Genomic DNA, 25,406 nt, shown 5'->3' on the forward strand with positions numbered 1-25,406 from the left:
TTGACCCTACCAGGAGCATAACGCCCTGACTGCAGACAACACAGCTCTCCAGGTCACTGAGGCACACAAACCTCCAAACCCTTGGACAAGGCTGTGGTCCTCTTGGGAGTGAGTCAGGATCAGAATCAGATTTATTATCAGTACGCAGAGAAATTTGTTGTTTTGTGGCAATATATATAGTCATTTGGTGTAATATATAAAATGAATTCTAAAAGTTACAATAAGAATAAATGGATAGGTAAATTGATGAATCATCATCACCGTGTGTCATGCTGTCTGACATGGGTGATAAGGGTCTTTCCATGGCAAATTTTTTTACAGAAGTGGTTTTCTACTGCCTTCTTCTGGGCAGAGTCTTTACAAGACGGGTGACCCCAGCCATTATCAACACCCTTCAGAGATTGTCTGCCTGGCGTCAGTGGTCACATAACCAGGGCTTGTTGCTCACACGACCATCCACCACCTGCTCCCATGGCTTCACGTGGACCCTGGTCGAGGTGGGTGTGGGCAGAGCAGGTGCTACACCTTGCCAAGGGTGATCTAGCAGAGGGAGGGAGCACCTTGCACTTCATTTGGTGGAGATGTATCTCCACCCCACCACCAAAAAGGGTATATAAATAACTAAACCAATACATAAATTGATAGTGTAAAAAGAGAGCGAAATGTTCATGGACCATTCAGAAATCTGGTGGTGGAGATGAACAAAATGCTGGTTGAGTGTGGATCTTTGGCTCCTGTACCTCCTCCCCAATGCTAGTAACAAGTTGAGGGCATGCTTCAGGTGGTTAAGGACCTGGCAGTGCTTACAAAACCCCTATGAGCTTTGCCCAATACCGTGCAGAATGGTGTGCACTGTGTCGTACACGTGTGCTCTGGAGGACCTGACTACTGGTTCAGTGTGACTGTGGACAGAAGGCCTGTTTCTCTGCTGTATGAGTCTAAGCAGAGTTCTGCGTTCAATGCTGTCTGTGCGGAGTTTGCATGTCTTGTACGTATCATCATGGAAGAGGTACAGGGGACTGATGACCATGCTCAGTGTTTCAAGAGAAGCTTCTTCTCTTCTGCCACCAGGTTTCTGAACGGTCCGTCGTTGTTCTTGTATGGTGGTTGCCCATCGCGTCTGACAGGAAACCTGTGCGGGAGAGTTTTTACAGTGGGAAATCCTGTGCACTGGGACAGTTTCACTCTCTCGACCTCAGGTCCAGCGGTGTGAACAAGTTCCACAAACTGGGGTCTTCCTTGGTTGCCATGGATGACCGTGACACCTCCTGTGTCTTGTCCTTCGCTCTCCATGGAGCGTTTAGCACCAGCTCCCTGAACTCTGGTTTCACTGTAGATCTCATCTGCCCAGTCCACCAGAGCTCACTTTTTATGCTGGGGTATGAGATTTGCCAGCCACCCTCATGTGGTTTAGCACACCTGTCAAAGTGATGTACTCGAGTGTGGCCGCTGTCGCACGCAGATGGCTACTTGGAGACACAGGTGAGAGCTGAGTGTCTGGTGGGGACCAAAGGTGACTGAGCTGTCCTGGAATGGCCATGACAAGCAGCTTCACCAGAGGTGCTCCCTCCCCAGAAAGGACACGACAAGCCTCTTCACCAGAGGTGCTCCCTCGCCAACCCCCACCCGCCGGATCCACAAAGGGCATCTAAGATCGGGCCTACACAGTCGTGAGTCATGGAGTCCAGGAATGTGGGCCTAACGGAGTTTATTTTAGGTGAGGTATCCATGTATCACATGGTAACGTATGGAATTCATGCATCTTTACATACAACTCATAATTATTTAAACAAAGAACACTTTATCAACAACATATTTACAATATTACACAAATATGAAATACACAATAGTGCCCACTACCTGAAAGGTTCCCTTCCAACCACTTCAGCCTGCCCACAGCCATGAAAGTTTCCTCATTGGCATTGGACTGTGCACCGGAAGTGATGGGTAGATCCAGTTGAGGAGGGGCGATGGGCAGATGGAAGAGACAGAGTGGGAGTAATGCCTGAGGCTGGGAGGTGTGGGTGGATTCAGGTGGGGAGGAGTGACCGACAGGCACGGGGATAGTGACAGAGAATGGGAGGTGTGGGTGGATTCAGGTGGGGAGGAGTGACCGACAGGCACGGGGATAGTGACAGAGAATGGGAGGTGTGGGTGGATTCAGGTGGGGAGGAGTGACCGACAGGCACGGGGATAGTGACAGAGAATGGGAGGTGTGGGTGGATTCAGGTGGGGAGGAGTGACCGACAGGCACGGGGATAGTGACAGAGAATGGGAGGTGTGGGTGGATTCAGGTGGGGAGGAGTGACCGACAGGCACGGGGATAGTGACAGAGAATGGGAGGTGTGGGTGGATTCAGGTGGGGAGGAGTGACCGACAGGCACGGGGATAGTGACAGAGAATGGGAGGTGTGGGTGGATTCAGGTGGGGAGGAGTGACCGACAGTCACGGGGATAGTGACAGAGAATGGGAGGTGTGGGTGGATTCAGGTGGGGAGGAGTGACCGACAGGCACGGGGATAGTGACAGAGAATGGGAGGTGTGGGTGGATTCAGGTGGGGAGGAGTGACCGACAGGCACGGGGATAGTGACAGAGAATGGGAGGTGTGGGTGGATTCAGGTGGGGAGGAGTGACCGACAGGCACGGGGATAGTGACAGAGAATGGGAGGTGTGGGTGGATTCAGGTGGGGAGGAGTGACCGACAGGCACGGGGATAGTGACAGAGAATGGGAGGTGTTGGCTGGAGGTGGTGCCATCTGATAGAAGAGGAAGGTGAGGCACAGAACCAAATAAGGGAGGTGGAGAGGGCAAATAGGAGGATACCCATAGGGATGAGGGCATTGGTGAAGGGCAGATGTTTATTCATTTCCGTGGGATCTGCCTGACTTACTGAGTTCCTCCAGCATTTTGTGTGTGTTGCTCTGTTAATTTTTTACTGTTCTTATAAGATCTAGAAGCTGCTAGCAGAGGTGTCAGTGGGCACCTTACAGTGCTTGTGGAGAAAGGTGTTGTTGGGGAGGGATTTCCAAGAGTTTGAAGCAATGACATTGAAGGAAAGGTGATGTGTTTCCCAGTCAGAATACTGCGATACCTGGAGTGGTACGGGAAGAGGGTGTATCATGCCTTGCTACAGTGGCACGGTGGTTAACACAGCGATTTACAGTACCAGCAACCTGGGTTCAATTCCCATTGCTGCCAGTAAGGAGTTTGTACATTCTCCCTGTGATCATGTGGGTTTGCTCCGGGTGCTCCGGGTTCCTCCCACAGTCCAAAGACATAGTAGACATAGTAGACATAGTCATTGACATAGACATAGTAGACATAGTCATTGTAAATAGTCCTGTGATTGGGCTATATTGTATCAGGGGTGGCTGGGTGGCACAGATCAAAGGGCTGGAATCAGAATCAGGTTTATTGTTTTGTACAGATGCTGGGAAATTTCACAAACATGAGAAAATCTACAGATGCTGGAACTCCAGAGAAACAAACAGACAAAATGGCGGAAGAACTCGGCACCTGTGGAAAGGAATTCACAGTCGATGTCCTGGGCTGAGAACCTTCTTCAGCACTGGAGAGGAAGAAGGAAGAAGCCAGTGTAAGAAAGAGGGAGGAGTACAAGCTGGTAGATGATAGGTTAAACTAGATGAAGGGGAAGATAGGTAGCTGGGGGAGGAGCTCGGAGGTGAAGGAAAACATGAAGGTTCTCAGCCTGAAATGCCAATTCTCTACTCTCTTCCGTAGAGGCGGCCTGGCCTACTAAGTCCCTCCAGCTCTTTGTGTGTGTTGCTGGGAAATTTGGTGATTAGTGGCAGCATTATGGTCCACGACATTAAAGATGGTCTAAGAAATACACGAAAATAAGGTGTTGTAAAAAAGAGAGCAGAAAGTGAGGTAGTGTTTACAGGTTCAGGGGTCTGTTCAGAAATCTGATGGTGGAGGGGAAGGAATTGTTCCTAAAATATTGAGTGGGGGTCTTCAGGCTCCTGTACCTCCTCCCTGATGATAGTAATGAGAAGAGGGGTCTTCAGGCCCCTGTACCTCCTCCCTGATGGTAGTAATGAGAAGAGGGGTCTTCAGGCTCCTGTACCTTCTCCCTGATGGTAGTAATGAGGAGAGGGGTCTTCAGGTCCTGTATCTCCTCCCTGATGGTAGTAATGAGAAGAGGGGTCTTCAGGCCCCTGTACCTCCTCCCTGATGGTAGTAATGAGAAGAGGGGTCTTCAGGCTCCTGTATCTCCTCCCTGATGGTAGTAATGAGAAGAGGGGTCTTCAGGCTCCTGTACCTCCTCCCTGATGATAGTAATGAGAAGAGGGGTCTTCAGGCTCCTGTACCTCCTCCCTGATGATAGTAATGAGAAGAGGGGTCTTCAGGCTCCTGTACCTCCTCCCTGATGATAGTAATGAGAAGAGGGGTCTTCAGGCTCCTGTACCTCCTCCCTGATGGCAGTAATGAGAAGAGGGGTCTTCAGGCTCCTGTACCTCCTCCCTGATGATAGTAATGAGAAGAGGGGTCTTCAGGCTCCTGTACCTCCTCCCTGATGATAGTAATGAGAAGAGGGGTCTTCAGGCTCCTGTACCTCCTCCCTGATGATAGTAATGAGAAGAGGGGTCTTCAGGCTCCTGTACCTCCTCCCTGATGATAGTAATGAGAAGAGGGGTCTTCAGGCTCCTGTACCTCCTCCCTGATGATAGTAATGAGAAGAGGGGTCTTCAGGCCCCTGTACCTCCTCCCTGATGATAGTAATGAGAAGAGGGTATGTCCTGGACAGCAAGGGTCCTTAATGACAGGTGTGACTTTCATGAGGCAACATCTTGACATGGTCACCTCAGTAGTGGGAAGGCTAGTGGCCACGATGGAACTGGCTGAGCCTACAACTCTCCACAGCTGTTTCCAATCCTGTGCACTAGAGCCTCCCTACCGATCGTTGATGCAACCAGTTAGAAGGCTGTCCACAATACATCTGTAGAAATTTGTGAGTGTCTTTGGTGATGTACCAATTCTCCTCAAGCTCCTAACAAAATGTAGCTTCTGGTGTGCTCTCTTCATAATAATTTCAGTATATTGGGCTAAGGGTGGATCTTCAGAGATATTAACATGCAGCAATTGAAGCCACTCACCCTTTCCACTGCTGATCCCTTGATGAAGACTGGTGGGCATTCTCCTAACTTCTTCCCGAAATGTCCACTCAATTCCTTGGTCTTACTGACGTTGAGTGCGAAGCTGCTCTGCCGATGAACTGCAGGGAACTCAACCTCATCAGCAGACCAACACTTCCTCCTCGCTGACCATCGACACAGGTGTGCTCAGTCTCCTGCTTTGTTCTCTCAATACAGTGAAGCACAGCTCCAATGCCTTCTTCAAATTTGCTGATGACATTATTGCTGTTTGGATGGCGCGGTGGAGGAGGTGTAAGGTGCTCCTTCCCTCCGCTGGCCTGCAGGTCACCCTCGGGCAAGGTGTAGCACCTGCTTAGCACCCTCTCCCCCCCCAGTCAGGGTCATGTGAAGCCAGGGGAGCAGGTGGTGGATGGACGTCTGAGCAGCCGGTGCAGATCACAAGTCCTGGTTATGTGACCACTGATTCCAGGCAGACAATCTCTGAAGAGTAATGATAATGACTGGGGTCACCCATTTTGAAAAGACGCTGCCCAGAATAAGGCAATAACAAGCCATTTCTGTAGAAAAATTAGCCAAAAGCAATCATAGTCATGGATAGCCCATAACCTCCCACGTCATACGACACGGCACAGAATGATGATGATTAGTATTGTTGTTGGTTGGATTATCACATGGTGACAGGTCAGTTTACTGAAGTGAGACAGGACACCAGCTTGAGTGGTGCCACTAACACAACGTCAGCAAAAACTAAAGAACTAATAGTTGTCTTCAGGATGGGAATAAGTGTGAAGATGTACCAGCCTACTTGGTGGGGATCAGTGGTGGGGGGAGTCAGCAGACTTAAATTCCTGGGTGCTATCACATCAGAATTTAATTGGGCGAGTCTTGGACCAGAGGGCACAGCTTCAGAATAGTAAGTGGCCTCCGTCGGTCGTGGTCGACCATGGGAACTGCGCCTCTGGTAGTCACTGAGAGTGGCTTCTCCAGGGCTCAAGCCAGGGTAGAGTTGATCTGGAGATCCGTCTGTTGCCTATGCAGTGGGACCCCCCTCTCCATGCTGGTGACAGGTCCAAAGGAACGACGAGAGTCGGTACAGTTTGGTGCCAGCAGCATCGCAGGAGTTGCCGTGTCGGTGCTGGGTACAGCAGTCAGCTGTCTTCAGGACTCCGACTCCGGATTTTTCCTCGGGATTTACTCCCAAATCCTTTCCCGTGAGCAGGTATAGCTGCAAGGCAGAGGAGGTTTGAAATCAGAGTTTTCCCTCTCCTAGATGAACTACCATCCGTGGTTAACGAGCCCCACCTGCCCGGAGCAACTGGTTTTAAGGCGCCAGTGGCCCACCTTTGCCCCTTCTCCTGTCAGTGAGACCAGCTCCGCCGGGCATAAGAACTATGCCACACGTGAAGGCCAGGATTCTGACTTGGTTGTCAGAGGCTGTTAGAGACGCACGCCATGAGGAGCATTTGTTGAGCAGCGGGAGCTCGTCCCCACTGCCACCCTTTGGCTATGACTACCCTTGGAGCCTTCAGACTAGAAGGATGTCCTTTTATAACAGGGTTCACATCCTGGGGTACTCAGTTAATGGTAGAGGGGGTCCATGGTCCATCAGCCATAGTGGAATGGCTAAGCAGACTCGATGTTCCAAATGGGCTAATTCTGCTCCTATGTCCTATGGTCTAATAAACAGCATTTACTGTAATTTGCTTAAACAGGAACCAGATTAATATATATCACGGAGAGAAATGTGGGAAGTTACAAAACTGAAGGATTACTCTGGCTGAGGGCTAGTATAGGTCTGATGGGTCAAATGGCCTCATTCTGTGCAATAACTATTCAATTAAAAGGACACAATGTTCCCAAGTTGAACAAGAAATAGATTAACCCTTTCCTGTTCACCCAACTGATATAAATTTTAACTTTCAGGATAAGTTCATAAATACTGTATATGGACCAGTTAATGTCCTTCAGCCCATGGCGCTGTGCTGAAATTTGAACCTACTCTAAGATTAATTAAACTCTTCCCTCCACATAGCCCTCCATTATTCTGTCATCCATGTTCTTCTCTTTCTTAAATTCCCCCACTGCACCTGCCTACCAGTAGCCCTGGCAGTGTGTTCTTAAATGCCCTTAATATATCTGCCTCTACCACTATCTCTGGCATCCATACATTCACCACTCTCTGTGTAAAGAACTTACATCTGATATCCCCCACTTTACTTTCCTCTGATCATTCCCCACCTTCAGCCCTTTGTTGCCCCCACCCATCTCCTCTCTGCCATTAATACTATGTCCACTCTCCTCCTCCATCTGCCATTCAGTCCTGCTTTACACAGCTTGGCTGACCACCCATGCTCTGTCCGTTCCGGCCTCCTGGAGTTCCCAGTATCCAGCTACCTGAATTCTCCTCTGCATTCCCTGTCTGTCCTCGACTTCCCTCACTGTCAGAGTGATGAGGAGCACAGAGCAGAGGAACAGCCCCTCGCATTCTCTCAAGGTGGGCTGCAAACTGATGGTGTGAATGTTGAGTTCTCCAGCTTCTGGTAACCTACTCCTCCTCTGTCCCTTCTCTTTCTCCTCCTGATCTAGCCCATTCCTCCTACACCCACCCACCTCCTACACTCTTCCCCTTCCTCTACCGCACTCCATTGGCCTATCATCCACACACTTCTTTCACTTGGATCCATGCTCCAACTTCCTCTCCTGTCAGATTCCACCCATCACCTCAGCTTCTGTGCCTACTCCCATTCTCCCCTCCTCCATCTAACACTCCTCCTCACCTAGATCCACCCATCACCTCAGCCTCTGTCACTATTCCCACTCTCCCTTCCTCCACCTGCCTATTGCTTCTCCTCTCCTGGATCCACCCATCACCTGCCAGCTCTTACTCCTCCCTCACCTCCTTTTCCTGGCCATCTCCCCATCTACCTTCCAGTCCTGATACTGTAAGTGCCTCAACCTGAAACCAAGAATTTCCTGTGGTGGGGGAGTTTAATACCAGAGGACACAAGTCTCAGAATAGAGGGACGTACATTTAGAATGGAGATGAAGTGGTGAATCTGTGGAATTCGTTGCCACTGGTGGCTATGGAGGCTAAGTCGTTGGGTATATTTAAGGCAGAGGTTAATAGATTGTTGATTAGTCAGGGCATGAAGGGATATGGGGAGAAGGCAGGAGACTGGGACCAAGAGGGAAACAGATCAGCCATGATAAAATGGCAGAACAGAGTCTATTGGCCAAATGGCCTCATTCTGCTCCGATAGCTCGTGGTCTTAATCCTGCCTGACTCTCTGAGTTCCTCTAGCAGTTTGCATGTGGCCACAATGGCCGTCACCTCCTAACACAAAGGTCACACAACCCTCATGGCCAAGAACAGATACTTTCTTTCAGCCATTTGGTTCTTAAGCCAAACTGCACAGTCTTCTTCACTCCAGCACTATGGCCACTGTACTAGGAAGGATTTTGTCATTCTTTTTTAGTTCTAGTTGAGTTCTTCCTTGTAAACATTGGGTATAATTTATGGGTTTTTTTGTGAAAGCTGCTTATCTGATCCTGTGTGCTTGAGATGCTGCTGCCAGTAAGTTTTTCATATAAGTGCTTGGGCAGATGACAATAAACCCGACAACAGACACCTATTGGAGTGTATTCCCAAGCATAGTGCACAAATTGAAGTCTTGCCCCTTGACAGAGAACATAGAACAGTACGGGGCAGGAACAGACCCTTTGCTGTACCATATTTGTTCTGGGCACAAGGCCAAACTACTCATTTCTCCCTGGATAGCGTAGTGCTTAGCATAACACTTTATAATACAGACAAACCAGGTTCAATTCCCACTGCTGCCTGTAAGGAGTTTGTACGTTCTCCCTGTGATTGCGTGGGATTCTTTCAGGTGCTCCGGTTTCCTCCCACAGTCCAAAGATGAACTGGTTGGTAGGTTAATTGGTCATTGTAACTTGTCCTGTGACTAGGTAGGATTAAACTGGGCACTGCTGGGCAGCAAGGCTCGAAGGGCCAGAAAAACCTACTCCATACTGTATGACAATAAATTAAAAATATATATACTAAGTAATTTAATCATAATCAGAATCAGAATCAGGTTTAATATCACTGGCGTATGTTGTGAAACTTGTTGACTTTGAGACAGCAGTATAATAGAATATATAATAGTAAAGAAAAAAACAAAAAATTACAGTAAGTATATAAATTAAACAGTTAAATTAAATAATTAATTCAAAAACAGAAATAAAAAAAAGTGGTGAGGTAGTGTTCGTGGGTTCAATGTCCATTCAGAAATCGGATGGCAGAGGGAAGCGGCTGTTCCTGAATCACTGAGAGTGTGTCGTCAGGCTCCTGTACCCCCTCCCATTGGTAACAATGAGAAGAGGGCCTGTCCTAGGTGAAGGGAGTCCTTAACGTTAGATGCCGCCTTTCTGAGTCCTCGCTCCTTGAAGGTGACCTGGATACTATAGGGGCTGGTACTCATGATGGAGATGACTAAGTTTACAACCCTCTGCAGCTTATTTTGTTTCTGTGCAATAACTCTACCCCCTGCCCCGCCACCCCGCCAATACCTCTGGTGATGCAGCCAGTTCGAATGCTCTGCATGGTGCATCTGTGGAAATTTGCCCGTGTTTTAAGTGACATCCCAAATCACCTTAAATTCCCTCCATACCCCTGCATATTCACGTGGCAAGTGAAAAGCCATTTGAACGTCATTATTGCATCTGCTTCCAGCACCACCTCTGACACACACCATTGTCTGTGCAGAAAAACTTCCACCTTAAAAAATATACCCGCTAGTGTCTGACATTTCAACCCTGGGGAAAAAGCCTCTGTCTACCCTCTCTATGCCTCTCAGAGTTTTATAAGTTTTAATTGGATCTCGCTTCGGTCTCCACCATGCTGGTCATTGCCTTTCCTTTGGGTTCAACAGAAACGTGGAGAGGGGAAGCCTGCTACAGGGGCAACAGCATGCTCTCCATATTGTACTGCCTTGGCTTGCATATCTAGACAGCTAGGATGCAAGGTCCATGGTCAATCCTGACCAACAGATGCCTCAGACATAATGATAGCCTTGAGTCAAATCAGCATCTAGTAAACCTCATCTTCACCCTCTCTAAAACCTCCAGATCCTTCCTGTAACAGAGCGATTAAAACTGCATACAATAGTACATGGTTAGCCTGAATAAAGTTATATACAGCTTCAAATATACCAGTGCCCAGGAAGAGTGAGGTGACCTGCCTAAATAACTATCATCCAGTAGTACTTGCATCCTCTGTGAGGAAGTGTTTTGAGACATGTCAACTCCTGCCTGAGAAGCGACTTGGATCTGCTCCAATTTGTCAACTGGAGCACCAGGTCCACAGCAGATGCCATTTCATTGGCTCTTCACTCAACACTGGAACATCTGGACAGCAAAGGTACATACATCAGGATGTGCTTCATTGATTACAGCTCAGCATTCAACACCATCACCCCCTCAAAACTAATAAATAAGCTCTAAGACCTTGGCTTCCATTACCTCCTTGTGCATTTGGATCCTCAATATCCTCACTTTCAGACCATGGTTAGTTTGGATTGGCAACAACGCCCCCTTCAATCTCCATCAGCACAGGTGCACCACAAAGCTCCCCTGCTCTACTCCCTTCAACCTGTGACTGTGTGTCAGCTCCAACCACATATCCAGGTTTGCTGATGATATCACTGTTGCTGGCTGAACCAAAGGTGCTGATGAATCAGCCTATAGGAAGGAAACTGAAAATCTGGTTGACTGGTGCCATAACAATAACCTTGTACTCGATACTAGCAAGACCAAGGAATTAATTATAGACTTTAGGAGAAGGAAACCAGCGGCCCATGAGCCAATCCTCATGGGGGGATCAGAAGTGATCAGAAGATCAGGCAGCAACTTTAAATTCCTAGGTGTTATTTCACGGGAGCTGACCTGGACCCAGCACGCAAGTGCAACTGCAAAGAAAGCACAGCAGCTCCTTTACTTCCAGACGAGTTTGTGGAGATTTGACATGATATCTAAAACTTGGACAGACTTCTATAGATTTGTCTTGGAGAGTATATTGATTGACCCCCATCATGGTCTGGTATGAGAACACCAATGCCCTTGAATGGAAAATCTTACAAAAAGTAGTGGGTTTAGTCCAGTTCATCATGGGTAAAGCTCTCCCAACCATTGAGCACATTTACATGAAATGCTGTTGTGGGAAAGCAGTGACCATCATCAATCAGACATCCCCACCACCCACACCAGGCTCTCTTCCTGTTGCTGCCATCAGGTAGAAGGTACAAGGGCCTCAGGACTCTCACCACCAGGTTCAAGAACAGTTACTACCCCTCAGCAATTAGGTTCTTAAACAAAAGGAGATAAGTTCACTCAGATTCACTCACCCTCTCACTGAAATGTCACAACCAGTGGACTCACTTTCAGCAACACTTCCTGCTTATTTATTTATTATTTATATTTGCATTTGCACAGTTTGTTGTCTTCTGCTCCCTGGCTGATCTTTCAGTGATCCAGTTATGACCCTATGGATTTGCTGAGTATGCCCGCAGGAAAATGAATCTCAGGGTTGTACATGGTGCTATAGATGTACTTGGATAATAACATTTACTTTGAACTGGACTAGTGTGTTGCAGATTCTCCTGTGTTTTTCATTTTACCTGTGTTTCAGGGGAAACCTCGACTCCTAGATTTCTCTGTACATTAATGCTTTTAAGGGTACTGCCATTAACTATGCACTCAATGGCTACTTTAATAGTTACACCTGCTCATTAATGCAATACTTAGTCAGCCAATTATTTAACAGTGACTCAATGCATAAAAGCATGCAGGCATGGTCAAGCGGTTCGGATGCTGCTCAGCCCAAGCATCAGAATGGGGAAGAAATGTGACCTAAATGACTTTGACCATGGAATGATTGTTGGTGCCAGGTTGGGGTGATTTAAGTGTCTCAGGAACTGCTGATCTCCTGGGATTTTCACACACAATAGTCTCTAGAGTTTACGGAGAATGGCACAAGAAACAAAAAACACCCAGTGTGTGGCATTCTGTGGGCAAAAATATCTTGTTAATGAGAGAGGTCAGAAGAGAATAGCCAGATTGGTTCAAGCTGACAGGAAGACAATGGTAACTCAAATAATCACATGTTACAAAACTGGTGTACCAAAGAGCATCTGTGAACACACAACTTGTTGACCTTGAAGTGGACGGGCTACAGCAGTAGAAGACCATGCTGGGTTCCACTCCGGTACCTAAAAAACATAATTCCACCTATTCTTTTCGCTTTCTGCAGACCGGCTAGTACTTATGTCCAAGTCAGTCTATCCACATGCAATAATATAGTGTTCTAAATACAGACAGAACTAATTTCGAGACAATGGATAGGTCAGTACTGTCTGTAAGAAGTCTGTACCTTCTCCCTGAGGATCGTGTGGGTTTTCTGCCGGTGCTCCAAAGATACATGACTCAGGATTAGTAAGTTGTCGGGACGCCAGAAGCATGACAACACTTGCAGGCTGCTCCCAGCGCACCCTTGGACTTTGTTAGTAGTTAACACAGACCGTATGCTTCAATGTATAAGTAACAAATAAAAGAAATATCCTGAAAAATTTACATTTTTTAGTTTGTGTGGTAAACATTGTCCTCTGTATCCAATAAGGGTTTTTTTAGATAGTGTTCAATTTTTGGATCTATGTTGATGGGTAGCCCACAGAAAAGCATCTGGGGGAAAATACAGGGTAGTTTTCAAACTGTTACGCCACTGGCGTTTAGTGCAACAACGAAGGTCCCCCATCTCTGGCGGTGTTCAGGGTTTCCTTCACTGTGTCAGAAGCTTCCTCTCGGTTTTCACCACTGTCAGTCATGAAAGTCCCGGGTGGAGACTCAGGAAAACTCAGATGTAGAAGGATTCTTCATTGATGTTTTCATAAAAATTTTAATTTACCAGCCAGGGTTGTTAGCCTTGAGCTGAACCCCCGAACCTGGAGGACTGGCGGAGCACTTTTAATCTGGCTTCTACACTTTGACCTGTTTGGAATAGGTGACCTTACCACAAACCAACTCCAGCCAGCACAGCATTCCGGGTCATTGAAGCATGCAAGCCTCCAAACCCTACAATGAGGTTCTGATACACTTTCAACTACAATCAAATGCTATTCAGCCCCTCTACTCTATCCTGCTCTTTTCTCCATATGTTCCTATTGTGAATTTCCATGATCTTTCTTTCCCTGTTCTTGTTCAATCTTCTTCTTCTGTAACCTTTTTTCACCCTTTCCTGTCATTCCTCTCCTTGTTTGTTTAACCTACATTTAAAATGCACTTACCCTTGTTAACCCACAGGTTGTTGTTACTTTGCACGTGGGCAGGAAGAGTGAGCTGCAATGGAGCTCAGGTTGCAGATGCAGTTCGAGACCTGGTTTTTGGTGTCCTGATGTCAGAGTCAGAATTAATCTCATTGGCATAAGTCATGAAATTTGCTGTAATGAAGCAGCAGTACATTGCAATACATAATAAAATGACTTTTTTGTAAAAAGTTAATTTAAATTAAGATTCATATGGCCAGATTTGGAAACAGCTTCTTTCCAACTGTGATAAGACTGCTAAACAGATCCTGACCCAGATCTGGGCCGTACCTTCCAAATATCTGGACCTGACTTGCACTACCTTACTTTCCCTTTTCTATTTTCTAATTATGATTTATAATTAAAATTTTTATTATATTTATTTCAATTTGTATTCAGGGAGCACGAAGCACAGAAACAAATATCACTGTGATGATGGTACGCTCTAGTATCAATTATTTGGTGACAATAAAGTATAAATAATTAGCTGGAAATAATTCAGAAGATATGTAAATAGGTACAGGATAGTTCAAAAAGAGAAAAAAAGTAGTGAGGTAGTATTCGTGGGTTCAATGTCCATTCAGAAATTAGATGGCAGAGGGGAAGAAGCTGTTCCTAAATCACTGAGTGGGTGTTTTCAGGCTCCTGTACCTCTTTCCTATTGGTAACAATGAGAACAAGGCATGACCTGGGTGACAGGGGTCCTTAATGATGGACGCTGCCTTTGTGAAGCGTCACTCCTCGAAGATGTCCTGGTTGCTGGGGAGGCTAGTGCCCATGATGGAGCTGACTGAGTTCATAACTTTCTGCAACTTATTTCGATCCTGTGTGGTGCCCCCCCCCCCCCAATACCAGGCAGTGAAGCAGCCAGCTAGAATACTCTCCAAGATACAACTGTAGAAATTTTGCAGGCGTCTTTGATGACATACCAAATCTCCTCAAACTCCTAATGGAATATAGCCACTTTCATGCCTTCTTTTTAATTGCATCGAGATGTTGGGCCCTGCAACTTAAAATTGGTCACTCTTTCCACTTTTCATCCCTCTATGAGGACTGGTGTGTTCCCTCATCTTACCCCTTCTTTGGTCTTACTGATAGAACCACAGAACATTACAGCACAGAAACAGGCCTTTTGGCCCTTCTTGGCTGTGCCAAACCATTTTTCTGCCTAGTCCCACTGACCTGCATCTGGACCATATCCCGCCATACACCTCTCATCCATGTACCTGTCCAAGTTTTTCTTAAATGTTAAAAGTGAGCCTGCATTTACCACTTCAACTGGCAGCTCATTCCACATTCCTACCACGCTCTGTGTGAAGAAGCTCCCCCTAATGTTCCCTTTAAACTTTTCCCCCTTCACCCTTAACCCATGTCCTCTGTTTTTTTTCTACCCTGGCCTCAGTGGAAAAAGCCTGCTTGCATTCACTCTATCTATACCCATCATAATTTTATACACCTCTATCAAATCACCCCTTATTCATTTACGCTCCAGGGAATAAAGTCCTAACCTATTCAACCTTTCTCTGTAACTCAGTTTCTCAAGTCCTGGCAACATCCTTGTAAACCTTCTCTGCACTCTTTCATCCTTATTAATATCCTTCCTGTAATTCGGTGACCAAAACTGCTCACAATACTGCAAATTCGGCCTCACCAATGCCTTATACAACCTCACCATTACATTCCAACTCTTATACTCAGTACTTTGATTTATAAAGGCCAATGAGCCAAAAGCTCTCTTTACTATCCTATCTACCTGTGACGCCACTTTTTGGGAATCTTAGGGTATTCCCAGATCCCTCTGTTCGACTGCACTCCTCAGTGCCCTACCATTTACCTTGTATGTTCTACCTTGGTTTGTCCTTGCATGCAAATTAATTGCCACCCTTGATTAGTGGTCAAGGTTAAACCAAAGTATTGACCTTAGACTACCCTGAATGATGTTGGGTGAAAGGTTGTTACTGCAACTCTATTAAACCAGCTGATCTATCTCACCCCTCTCTGCCTTCTCATCACCTTTGGAAGCTCTGCCAACAATAGCTGCGTTGTCAGCAGATTTATCAATGGCATTTGAGCTATGCCTAGCCACAGAGTCAATGGAGTAGAGTCCAGAGCTTGAGGCCTGGTGTTTTGTAATTGGCAGGTCCTGTGGTTAATGCCATGGACTGTGGCCCAAGGGTCACCAGGAAATCGAGGACCATTGGCCAGATCCCCGGGTCTGCAAATCTCCGAGAGTTCACTGTGAGGTCGAAGGCCAATTATCGGTGTACCGGTGTCTGAAGCAGAATCCAAATCTGAGTCATTGGAGCTAGGAAGTCGTAGAATATCGTAAGACCATCAGATACGGGGGCAGAATTAGGCAATTGGCCCATCAAGTTAGATCCGCCATTTCATCATTCCTTTTCTCCTCACTCAACCCATTCCTTCACCCTCTCTCCTTCATTCCCACTACGCCAGCTTTCACTCCAGTCCCCCCTCTCCACTTTCCCACTTCCCTCCCTCTCCACCCCCTGCTCTCCCCTCATTTTCTTTCCCTCTGTTCCACTCACCCTCTCCCATTCCTCTCCCCCTCCCTCCTTCCAACTTGCCCACCCTCCTTCCCTTCACCTCCTCCCCCTCTCTCCTTTCTCCCTCGATCCTTCCTTCATACTTCCTTCTTTCCCTTGTGCCTGCTCCCTCCTTCCTATTCCCGTCGCCCCCACTCGCTCATTCCCCCTCATCACCTCCACTGTCCCTGCTCCCACTTCGCCCCTTCCCCTTCATGCCCCTCGCCCCCTCCCTCCACATTCCCCTTTTTCCCAATCCCTGCTCCCCTTCTCCCTCACCCCTCCTTCCCTATTTACCCTCTCCTCCCCTTCCTCCTTTCCCAATCCCTTCTCCCCCCACTTGTTCCTTCCCCATCCCACTCTCTTCTCACCCACCCTCCCTCATTCCTTCCCTTCTTCCCTTCCTCCCTTCCTTCTCTACCCCTCTCGCTTCCCCTCTCCCTCCCTTCGTACCTCTCTCTCTGCCCTGCCTTCTCTCCTCCCCTCCCTCGCTGTCTCCTCCCCCCTCTCTCTGTCTCCTCCCCCCCTCTCTCTCTCTCTCTCTCTCTCTCCCCGCCTTGAACTTGTCCCTCGGTGTCGGTGTGTCTGAGCGAAGCGGCCGAGTGCGGGGCAGTCTCTGCGAGAGGCAGGCGGAGTTGGAGGAGGAGGGGGCGGCCGGAGAGGAATAGTGCCGGGCACCGGGGTGGGGGTTTCACAGCCCCCGCCGCCCAACCATGTCCCGCCGCAAACAAGGCAGCAAACCGCAGCACCGCAGCGAACTGAACCGTGAGTATTAACTCAGCCCCGAGCGGGCAGGCGGCGAGAAAGGGTCCGAATTGCGAGATATCGGGATCCTGTGGCCGAACTATTGACCGGAGGGGACAGAGTTAAAGAATCTGAGGCAGAAGCGAAAAGAAACGGGCTGGAGGAGAGCGAGGGAAGCAAAATGTGCGGATAAACAGGTCTAGTGCGTGTTTTAACCCTCTCCACCCCGCCAGCGCTCTGAGTCACAAGAGCAGGTTAGAGAAACGAGCTTTTGCAAGCAAACTGGTGCACGGAGCTTGTTGGGCGCTCAGCTTCAGCGGGGGTCGGATCCCCGGCTTAACTGTAATTTTTTTGTACAGAGAAAGAAAGGGGGGATTTCAGTTCGCAAACCACACGTTTTCAGTTAGAGAATAACGTAATGACTGTCAATAAGGCAGCCGCGCGCAAAAAAATACTCCAGTCAAAATGAGAAAGGTTGCAGCTAATTGTCAGAGAGCGACTCTAACTCGTGTGGCGAAGTGGGGGGGTGGGCTTGTGGATCTGAGGACGGGAGGGAGGGGGGAATGAACGTTTTGCTTTCCTTCCCACTGTCCATTGTGGAGCCGACCCGAGTATGGTTCCCTTCCCGGCCGTGTCAGTCCCACACATGGGATCCTCTCTGTCCAACTTCTATCACTGGGGGCCAGATGTGTTAGTACCCTGCGGTGGCAGACGTTGCCCCCCCTCCCCATGCAGGCGAGAGTGTGCTCACCCTCTGGAGTTCTCCCCTGCTTCCCCTCAATGCACCCCCCCCCCCAGCTCTTCCCGGAGGCCTGACAAGAAGCTGGGGTGAGTGGGAAGGTCGAGGGCATGGAAGGGAAAGGTGGGATTCAGGGTGGGGCAGCTGTAACTGCAGAGCTGGCTGCCCAAGGTGGCATTGTGGGTGGGGAGATGTGGGAGAGGAGTGGGGTAGAAAATCTAGGCGAGACCTTGGGGCGCTGTGGTGATGGATTCATCAGACCGTCTGGAGCGGTATTTGTGGGTTTTGCCTCAGTGAAGGCGCCACGCAAATGCAGGGAGTTGTCACTGGTGTGACCTTTAGCCTTTTGATTGGGGGAAAGGGAGTTGGTCAATGCCACATGGTAACTGCCATTCGATTGGGCCTTGCTGTGTGATTCTGTGCCTTTATAACACTGTAATAAAAGATATTAAGATTGGAGGTGGCATCTAGACCTCGAACACCTCGCCCAATCAGGACACTTGACCCAACATGTTACGTCATGTGACCTGTCAATCAATTCCATACCCTCAAAGAGAGATATCCAGCAGCCTGCCTTGGATTTAAACTCAAAAGATTGTGCTGATGCTGGAAATCTTAAGCAACACACACAAAATGCTGGACAAACTCAGCAATGGAGGAAAATAAATCTAATGAAGTATTTTTTCTGCAAGTACCTGTAAGAAAAACATTCTGAAGGTAATATATGGTGCTATGTGTCAACCTTGATAACACTCAGCACTTCCTGTACCTAATAAAGTGGCCACTGAGTTTTTGTGGTCTTCTGCAGTAGTAGCCCATCCACTTCAAGATTGAACATGTGCATTCAGAGATGCTCTTCCACACACCACTGATGTGACACGTGGTTACTTGAGTTACTGTTGCCTTCCTGTCAGCTCGAACCAGTCTGGCCATTCTCCTCCGACCTCTCTCATTAACAAGGCGTTTTCACCCACAGAACAGCCACTCACTTGTTTTTTTGTAAGCTGTAGAGAATGTTAGTATGAAAATCCCAGGAGACCAGCAGCTCCTGATATACTCAAACCATCAAACCATCCTGTCTGGCACCAACAAGCATTCCACAGTCAAAGTCACTTGGATCACGTTTCCCCCATTCTGATGTTTGGTCTGAACAACTGAATCTCTTGCAAGGTTTTATGCATTGAGGTGCTACCTCAGGATTAGCTGACAAGGTATTTGCATTAAAAAGGTGTCCACTGAGTGACACTGTGTATATATATATATATATATATATATATTTATACAGTGTGGAATAGGCCCTTCTGGCCCTTTCAGCTGTGCCGGCCAGCAAACCGCTAACCACAGCCTAATCATGAGACAATTTACAATGACCAATTAACCTACCAACCGGGCATGTCTTTGGACTGTGGGAGGAAATTGGAGCACCTGGAAGAAACTCCGTGGGGAGAACGTATAAACTACTTACAGGCAAGGGCGGGAACTGCCATGCTGCTCCGCTGTATCTTTGAACTTTAAACTACTGTAACATGAGTGCTGATGAAGGGTCTTGATCCAAACCATAAACTGTTTATTCCCCGCCATAGATGCTGCCTGACCTACTGAGTCCCTCCAGCATTTGGTATGGGTTCTTGGATTTAAACAATTGTTTTGGTGGTGGGGGTGGGATTATTCAAGTTGACTAAAAGAATAAAAAAGTTCAGAGGGCAATTTTTGTTGGGGTGGGTTTGGAGGCCGAGCAGAGGGGTTCCAGAGCTTGGAGGTGAGGTGAGGGACTGAGGAAGTCCAAACAGATGCCCATTGGTGAGGTTTTTGGGGAGGATGGGGGGGGGAAAGAGAAAGTGAGAGCTGCCTCACAATGATATTCTCCCCACCCTCAAACCTTTAGGAAGCTCGCACCGTTCAGTAAGGTGCTCTAAACTCCGCTTCCCACGTCCACTCGGTGCTTGTGATGATTCCTGTATGTACTCTGTTTTCATAAAAGCATTCTCTGTCTTTCCAAGGCCTCTCATCTGTTTCAGTCCATTTTCTCGTAAACCACACCACATTATCCTGTCTCGTACCCCTAAATCTTTCTGTTCCACCCCCTTCCCTAACAATGCTGCCTCCCCTCAGAGATCTTGGCCTAAGCCGCAGGGGTTCCCAACATGATACCAGCTTACTGGTATTGATCCGTGGCATAAAAAAGGTTAGGAACCCCTGAGCACCTGGGTAGTGTAGCAGTTAGTGCAATTAATTCATAGCGCCAGCGATCGTGGTTCGATTCCCACCACTGTTTGTTAGGAGTTTGTACGTTCTTCTTCTGACCGTGTGCATTTCCTCCCACGTATGGGATGGGTTAGTGAGTGATGGGTACCAGAAACATGGCGACAGTTGTGGGCTGCCCCAGGTGATCTGATTTAACAAACAATACTCGGCACTGTATTTTTCATATGGATGTGACAAAGCTCATCTTTAACGTTAACCATATTCTTGGACTCTGGGCTGTTAAGGGTGGGTTTTGGGCAGACAGCCCAATGCTATCCAAGAGAGACTTGGGCTGACTCTCCCAGCATAGTCCCTCCGTTGGAAGTGACACCCTTTAGACAAGGTCCTGCTTGTCCTCTTGAACGGGTGTGTCCAAGACACCTGGCAGGAGGGAGCTCTTCCTCAGCAGAGAGAAGATCTTGTCTGTTCATTAACACCTGGTTTGCACAAATTAGCAGATGTATCCCTAATTTAAGGCAGTGTCTAAATCTCAGGAAACAATTAACTGGCAGTCAAGCCTTATGATCAGGGAAAGTACTGTAGGAATGACAAGGTGGAGATACCAAAGGAGGTGTAAGGCACTCCCCTCCACTAGCCTGCAGGTCACCCCCCCGCCCCCCACCACCCGATCAGGGTCGCATGAAGCCATGGGAGCAGATGGTGGACGGTCGTACGAGCAGCTGATGCATTTCTCAAGTCCTGGTTATGTGACCACTGACGCCAGGCAGACAATCTCTGAAGAGTATTGATAATGGTTGGGGTCACCCGTCTTGTAAAGACTCTGCCCAGAAGGAGGCAATGGCAAACCAGTTCTGTAGAAAAATGTGCCAAGAGGAATCATGGACCACGATGCGGCACATGATGATGATGGTGACTGTAGGAATGCGTGTTGGGCTGTACCATACCTAGCAGATGCTGGAGCAGAGAGGGAGTAGAGCTGTCCCCTCGCTGATGAATGGGTGTGTGGTAATGAAGGATCAGCAGCTGGAAGGGACTACCCATTGCAGCCAAGTCTGAGGGTGGAATTGGAATTGGTCTATTATAGTCACAAGTACTGAGATAGATCGAACCATTACACAGTGCATTTAATCCAGAGTGAAGTGTAACAACTCCAGAGCAGGTAACCAAAGGTTTAAGTCATGATGTAGTAGATTGTGAGGTTAAGCATTCATCTTGTTGTATGAGGCAATAATCTTATATCAGAGGGGTAAAAGCTGTCCTTGAGCCTAGTGGGTTGTGCTTTCAGGCTTTTTTATCTTCTGCCCGATGGGAGGGGGAGAGGAGAGAGTGTCTGGGGTTGATTATGTTGCTTTACTGAGGCAGAATCCAAGGAGGAGAGGCATGATGTGCTGAGCTGTGTCAGCAACTCTCTGCAGTTCAGAAGTGTTATATAATCGTACGCTCTGTGGCCGCTGAGTACAGGAGGGGTGTGGCCTTCTGCTGTAACCCATCCACTTCAAGGTTGGATGTGTTGTGCATTGGAAATGGTCTGGTGTACACCAATGTTGCAACGTGTGGTTGTTTGAGTTATTGGTACCTTTCTGTCAGCTTGAACCAGTTTGGCCATTCTCCTCTGATCTCTCTCATTAACAATGCATTTTCATCCACACAACTGGCAGTTGCTAGATGCTTTTTGTTTTTCACACCATTCTCTGTAAACTCCAGAGACTGTTGTGCGTCAAAATCCCAGGAGATCAGCAGTTTCTGAGATGCTCCGCCTGGCACCAACAAACATTCCATGGTCAAAGTCAGAGATCACATTTCTTCCCCTTTCTGATGTTTGGTCTGAACAACTGAACCTCTTGACCATGTCTGCACGCTTTTGTGCCTTGAGTTCCTGACACATGAATGGCTGAATGATTTGCATTAATGAGCAGATGTACCTAATAAAGTGGCCACTGAGTGCAGATGAAGTTAATTAAAAATCTCAGCAGGTCAGTCAGCATCTGTAGGGAGAGAAGTGGAGTTAATGTCTCAGCTGGGTGATTGTAAGGAGCCTGTTTCTGCAATAAATATAAGGTGGTTTTGAGGGGACAGGCAGAGCTGTGGGTGGAGAGTGCCCCACAGTGATGGGTGTTGGTGCGTGGGCTCTGTACTGAGTGGGTGATCTGTTTACACAGTCTTGCAATACAGGATGAGTGAGATGTAAGACTTAACTTCCTTTTGAGTGTGGTGAAGTCTGAGGCACAGAGGACCATGGAGGCCAGGTTACTTAATTGATAAATTATAAAGTACAAAAAATTCTAAGTAAATTTATTCTCAAAGTACACATATGTCACTATATGCAATCCTGAGATTCCTGTTCTCAGGGGCAACCACGGTAACTACAAGAAGCACAATAGAATCAATGTAAGACCACACCCAACCGGGTGGGCAGACAACCAATGTGCGTGTGCAGAATCAAATCCAACTAACTGCAAGTACAAGAAAAAAAGGAAAAATAATAAATAAATAAGCAATAAATATTGAGAAAATGAGATGAGGAGTTCTTGAAAGTGAGTCCAGAGGTTATTGGAATATTTCAGTGAAGTTGAGTGATATTATCCCCTTTGGTTCAAGATCGCTTAGAGGTAATAGCTGAACCTGGTTGTGTGAGTCCTGAGGCTCACACACAGATATTAAGAGGTTCGAGAGAGGGAAGCAACCATATCTGTATTGAGATGTAGAATGGTCTTGAAGGCCAGAATGGCCTTTCCTCCCACCTCTCTGTTCTGTTTCTCCATAACTATTGTTTATTTAGCTCTGTGAAAGTTGGAATGCTTTGCATCTTGCAGAGCAGGTAGCCTTCCCAGTATCAAGGGCATCTTCAAAAGGTGAGGACCCCATTCTCCCAGGACATTGCTTGCTCCCCTCTCCCACGATCTCTCCCCCCCCTCGCTCTCTCTCCTCCTCCTCGTTCTCACCCCCCCCCCACTCTCTCACACCTGTCCCATTTGCAAACCTTGTCCACGCATGAAGGTGAGCAGATGTGGCTCAGTAATCGTCCCCCAGGACCTTTTGTCTAAAGCATGGCCTGGGGCCATTCACCTGATGCCCGCGTGTTGTGGTGTATCTGGATTCTAATCGTTGGCAGCTCCTTGGGGGACAAAGGCCTAGCTTATTGAATCCCGGTGTCTCCAGGCACAGCCTCAGATAGCCTGGGGGCATATGGGTGTGGAGTGAGGCATCTGTGTGGATATAATCCTATAGGACCAGGGTCCAGGGTGGCGTAAGACCATTCAACCCATTGTAACTGTGCTAGTTCTTTCAAAGGGCTTTCCAATCAGCTCCATTCTCTAAATCCTGATACTTTGTTCTCCTTGGAGATTTTATTCAGCTTTAAAAATTCCTGTTAAACCTCCTTGTGTGGCATCTTGAAGTAGCACATAGAACATTACAGCACAGTACAACCCCTTCAGCCCACAACGTTGTGCTGATCGTTTCACCGACGCTAAAATCAACCTAACCCTTCCCTCCCATTTATTTTTCTATCAACCATGTGCACATCTGGGAGATTCTTCAATGTCCCAAGCGTAGCTGCCTCTATCAGGCGACGCACCCACCATTGTTTGTGTGAAAAAGCTTACCTCTGACAGTCCCCTGATACTTTCCTCCAATCACCCTAAAGTTATGCCCCCTTGTATTAGCCATTTCTGCCCTGTGAAAAAGATCTTTGGCTTTCCACTTAAATTATGCCTCTTAACATTGTGTACACCTAATTCTAGAACTGGCCGTGCTCTATTTTAAAAAAAACAATTTTGCTCTGTTCCTTTTTTTTACAATTGCCATAAATCCATTCAATTACGCAGAAATGTGAGGAAATAGCAGGCCATTTGGCCCCTCAAGTACACCCTATTCAAAACAACCATGCCTGCTCTTCTTCAGGCCTTTTCTCTTCTAGTTCTCTGCAGCTCTCAATTCCCTGAGCTTCCAAAACTCTATCTACCTCCTCTTGAAGTACACATCCCCTCTTCGAGTATTGAAGGACAGCCTGGTATCAGTGCAGCCAGTATACTACTTTACTGCTTCAGTGATCAGGTTCGGCTCCCACCACCCTCTGTGAAGAGTTTGTACGTTCTGCCCGTGACCGTGTGGATTTCCTCAGGATGCTCCAGTTTCACACCATATTCAAAAGACATACGGGTTAGGGTCGGTGAGTCACGGGCACGTTGGTGCCAAGGTTCCCTCTAATCCATAATGACCAGAGTGCATAAAAATCTTGCACTGTGCAATTGTTTTGCCCAGTGATGACAACATTGAATAATTTCTTCAATAAAAAGAGTATAAATGAGCCATTTCTAAAATCTGCAGACAAATCATTGCAAACTCCACGTTGTCAACCAGAAAAGGAAATGTGACTGTGTATGGTCATGAAATATACTGAACGTGCCAAGGAGATGGAGGGTGACAACCTTTTGTGCTCAGTTTAAATTCCTTTGTGCACTAGAAGCAGAAGGTGTGTGTGCGCACTCCTTAAGGAGTACATTGGCTGGCACCAGAGGCATGGTGATACTGTGGGCTGCTCCCAGTACATCCTCGGACTGCTGACACAAACAATACACTTCACTAAGCTTGTGACAAATAAAGCACATCTTTCCTCCATAACTCTGTGGGGAAGACAAATCCAGAGATTCACCAATGCTCCTGCACACCCCTATTGCAAAGTAAACTTATTATCAAAGTACGTGTATGTTACCTGAGGTTCATGGTTTTGCAGGCCTTCACAGGGGAAAAAAAGAAATACAATAGAATTTATGAAAATCTATATATATAGACTGACAAACAACCAACGTGCAAATAATGTAAAATTGTGCAAATTTTGAAAAATAATAGTATTACTTATTCATATTAAGGACGTGAGTTGTAGAGCCCTTGAAAGTGAGCCCATAGGTTGTGGGAACAGTTCTGTGTTGTGGTGAGTGAAGTTATCCACACTGGTTCAGGAGCCTGATAATTGTGGGGTAATAACTGTTCCTGATCTTGCTGGTGTGGGACCTGAGGCTCCTGTACCTCCTGCTCAGTAGTAGTAGTAGTGAGAAGAGAGCATGGCCTGGATGGTAGGGGTGATTGATAACGGATTCTCCTTTATTGCGGCAGTGCTCTTTTTCGATATGCTCAATTGCGGGGAGGGCTTTTCCTGTGATGGACAGACTACATCCTCCACTTCCTGTAGTCTTTTCCATTCCTGGATATTGTATTTCCACAGCAGGCCATGATGCAACCAGTCAAGACACTGTCCACTATGTATCTATAGAAGTTAGTCAAAGTTTTAGGTGATTTGCTGAAAGAGATGCTGCCCTCGCACCGAGGAATTTAAAGCTTCTCACCTTTTCCACCTTGATTCCCTAATGAGGTGCGGCCCATGGGCTGCTGTTTCTTCCTCCCACAGTCGATAATCAGTTGTTGGGGTTCACCTGCTTAAAGGTCCTTGTGATTCTTGAGCAAACTCCACCCCCTCCCCAAACCTCCGTTGCTAGCAGAATCCCAATCTCTGTAGGGACGGATGACTCCTGGGCGTTGTGTGATATAACTGCAAGAGGTCATTTCCAAAGTGAGGTAGCATGGGGTTGAATGTAGTGTTGTAGATACGGCCTAATGGGGGGTTTATAAAGAGTCAGAATTAGGTTTAATATCACCAGCATATGATGTGAAATTAGTTCACTCTGCAGCAGCAGTACATAATAAA

At 47.3% G+C, this 25,406-nt stretch overlaps 1 protein-coding gene across 2 annotated transcripts in view; it reads left to right on the top strand.

Annotated features, from left to right (window-relative positions):
- Positions 1 to 16,548: 16,548 nt before the first annotated feature.
- The window catches only part of LOC132402308 (B-cell lymphoma/leukemia 11B-like), an 84,233-nt gene continuing 75,375 nt past the window's right edge, over positions 16,549 to 25,406 (top strand). Inside the window, exon 1 of one of the 2 annotated variants that reach the window (XM_059985175.1) lies at positions 16,549 to 16,779. In XM_059985175.1, the coding sequence (XP_059841158.1) occupies positions 16,728 to 16,779 (52 nt within the window). In that variant the 5' untranslated portion in view covers positions 16,549 to 16,727. The remainder of the gene's footprint in view (positions 16,780 to 25,406) is intronic. The other variant, XM_059985176.1, reaches the window with a different exon arrangement.

The sequence above is a fragment of the Hypanus sabinus genome, chromosome 11, assembly GCF_030144855.1.
Source record: "Hypanus sabinus isolate sHypSab1 chromosome 11, sHypSab1.hap1, whole genome shotgun sequence".
Lineage (NCBI taxonomy): Eukaryota > Metazoa > Chordata > Chondrichthyes > Myliobatiformes > Dasyatidae > Hypanus > Hypanus sabinus.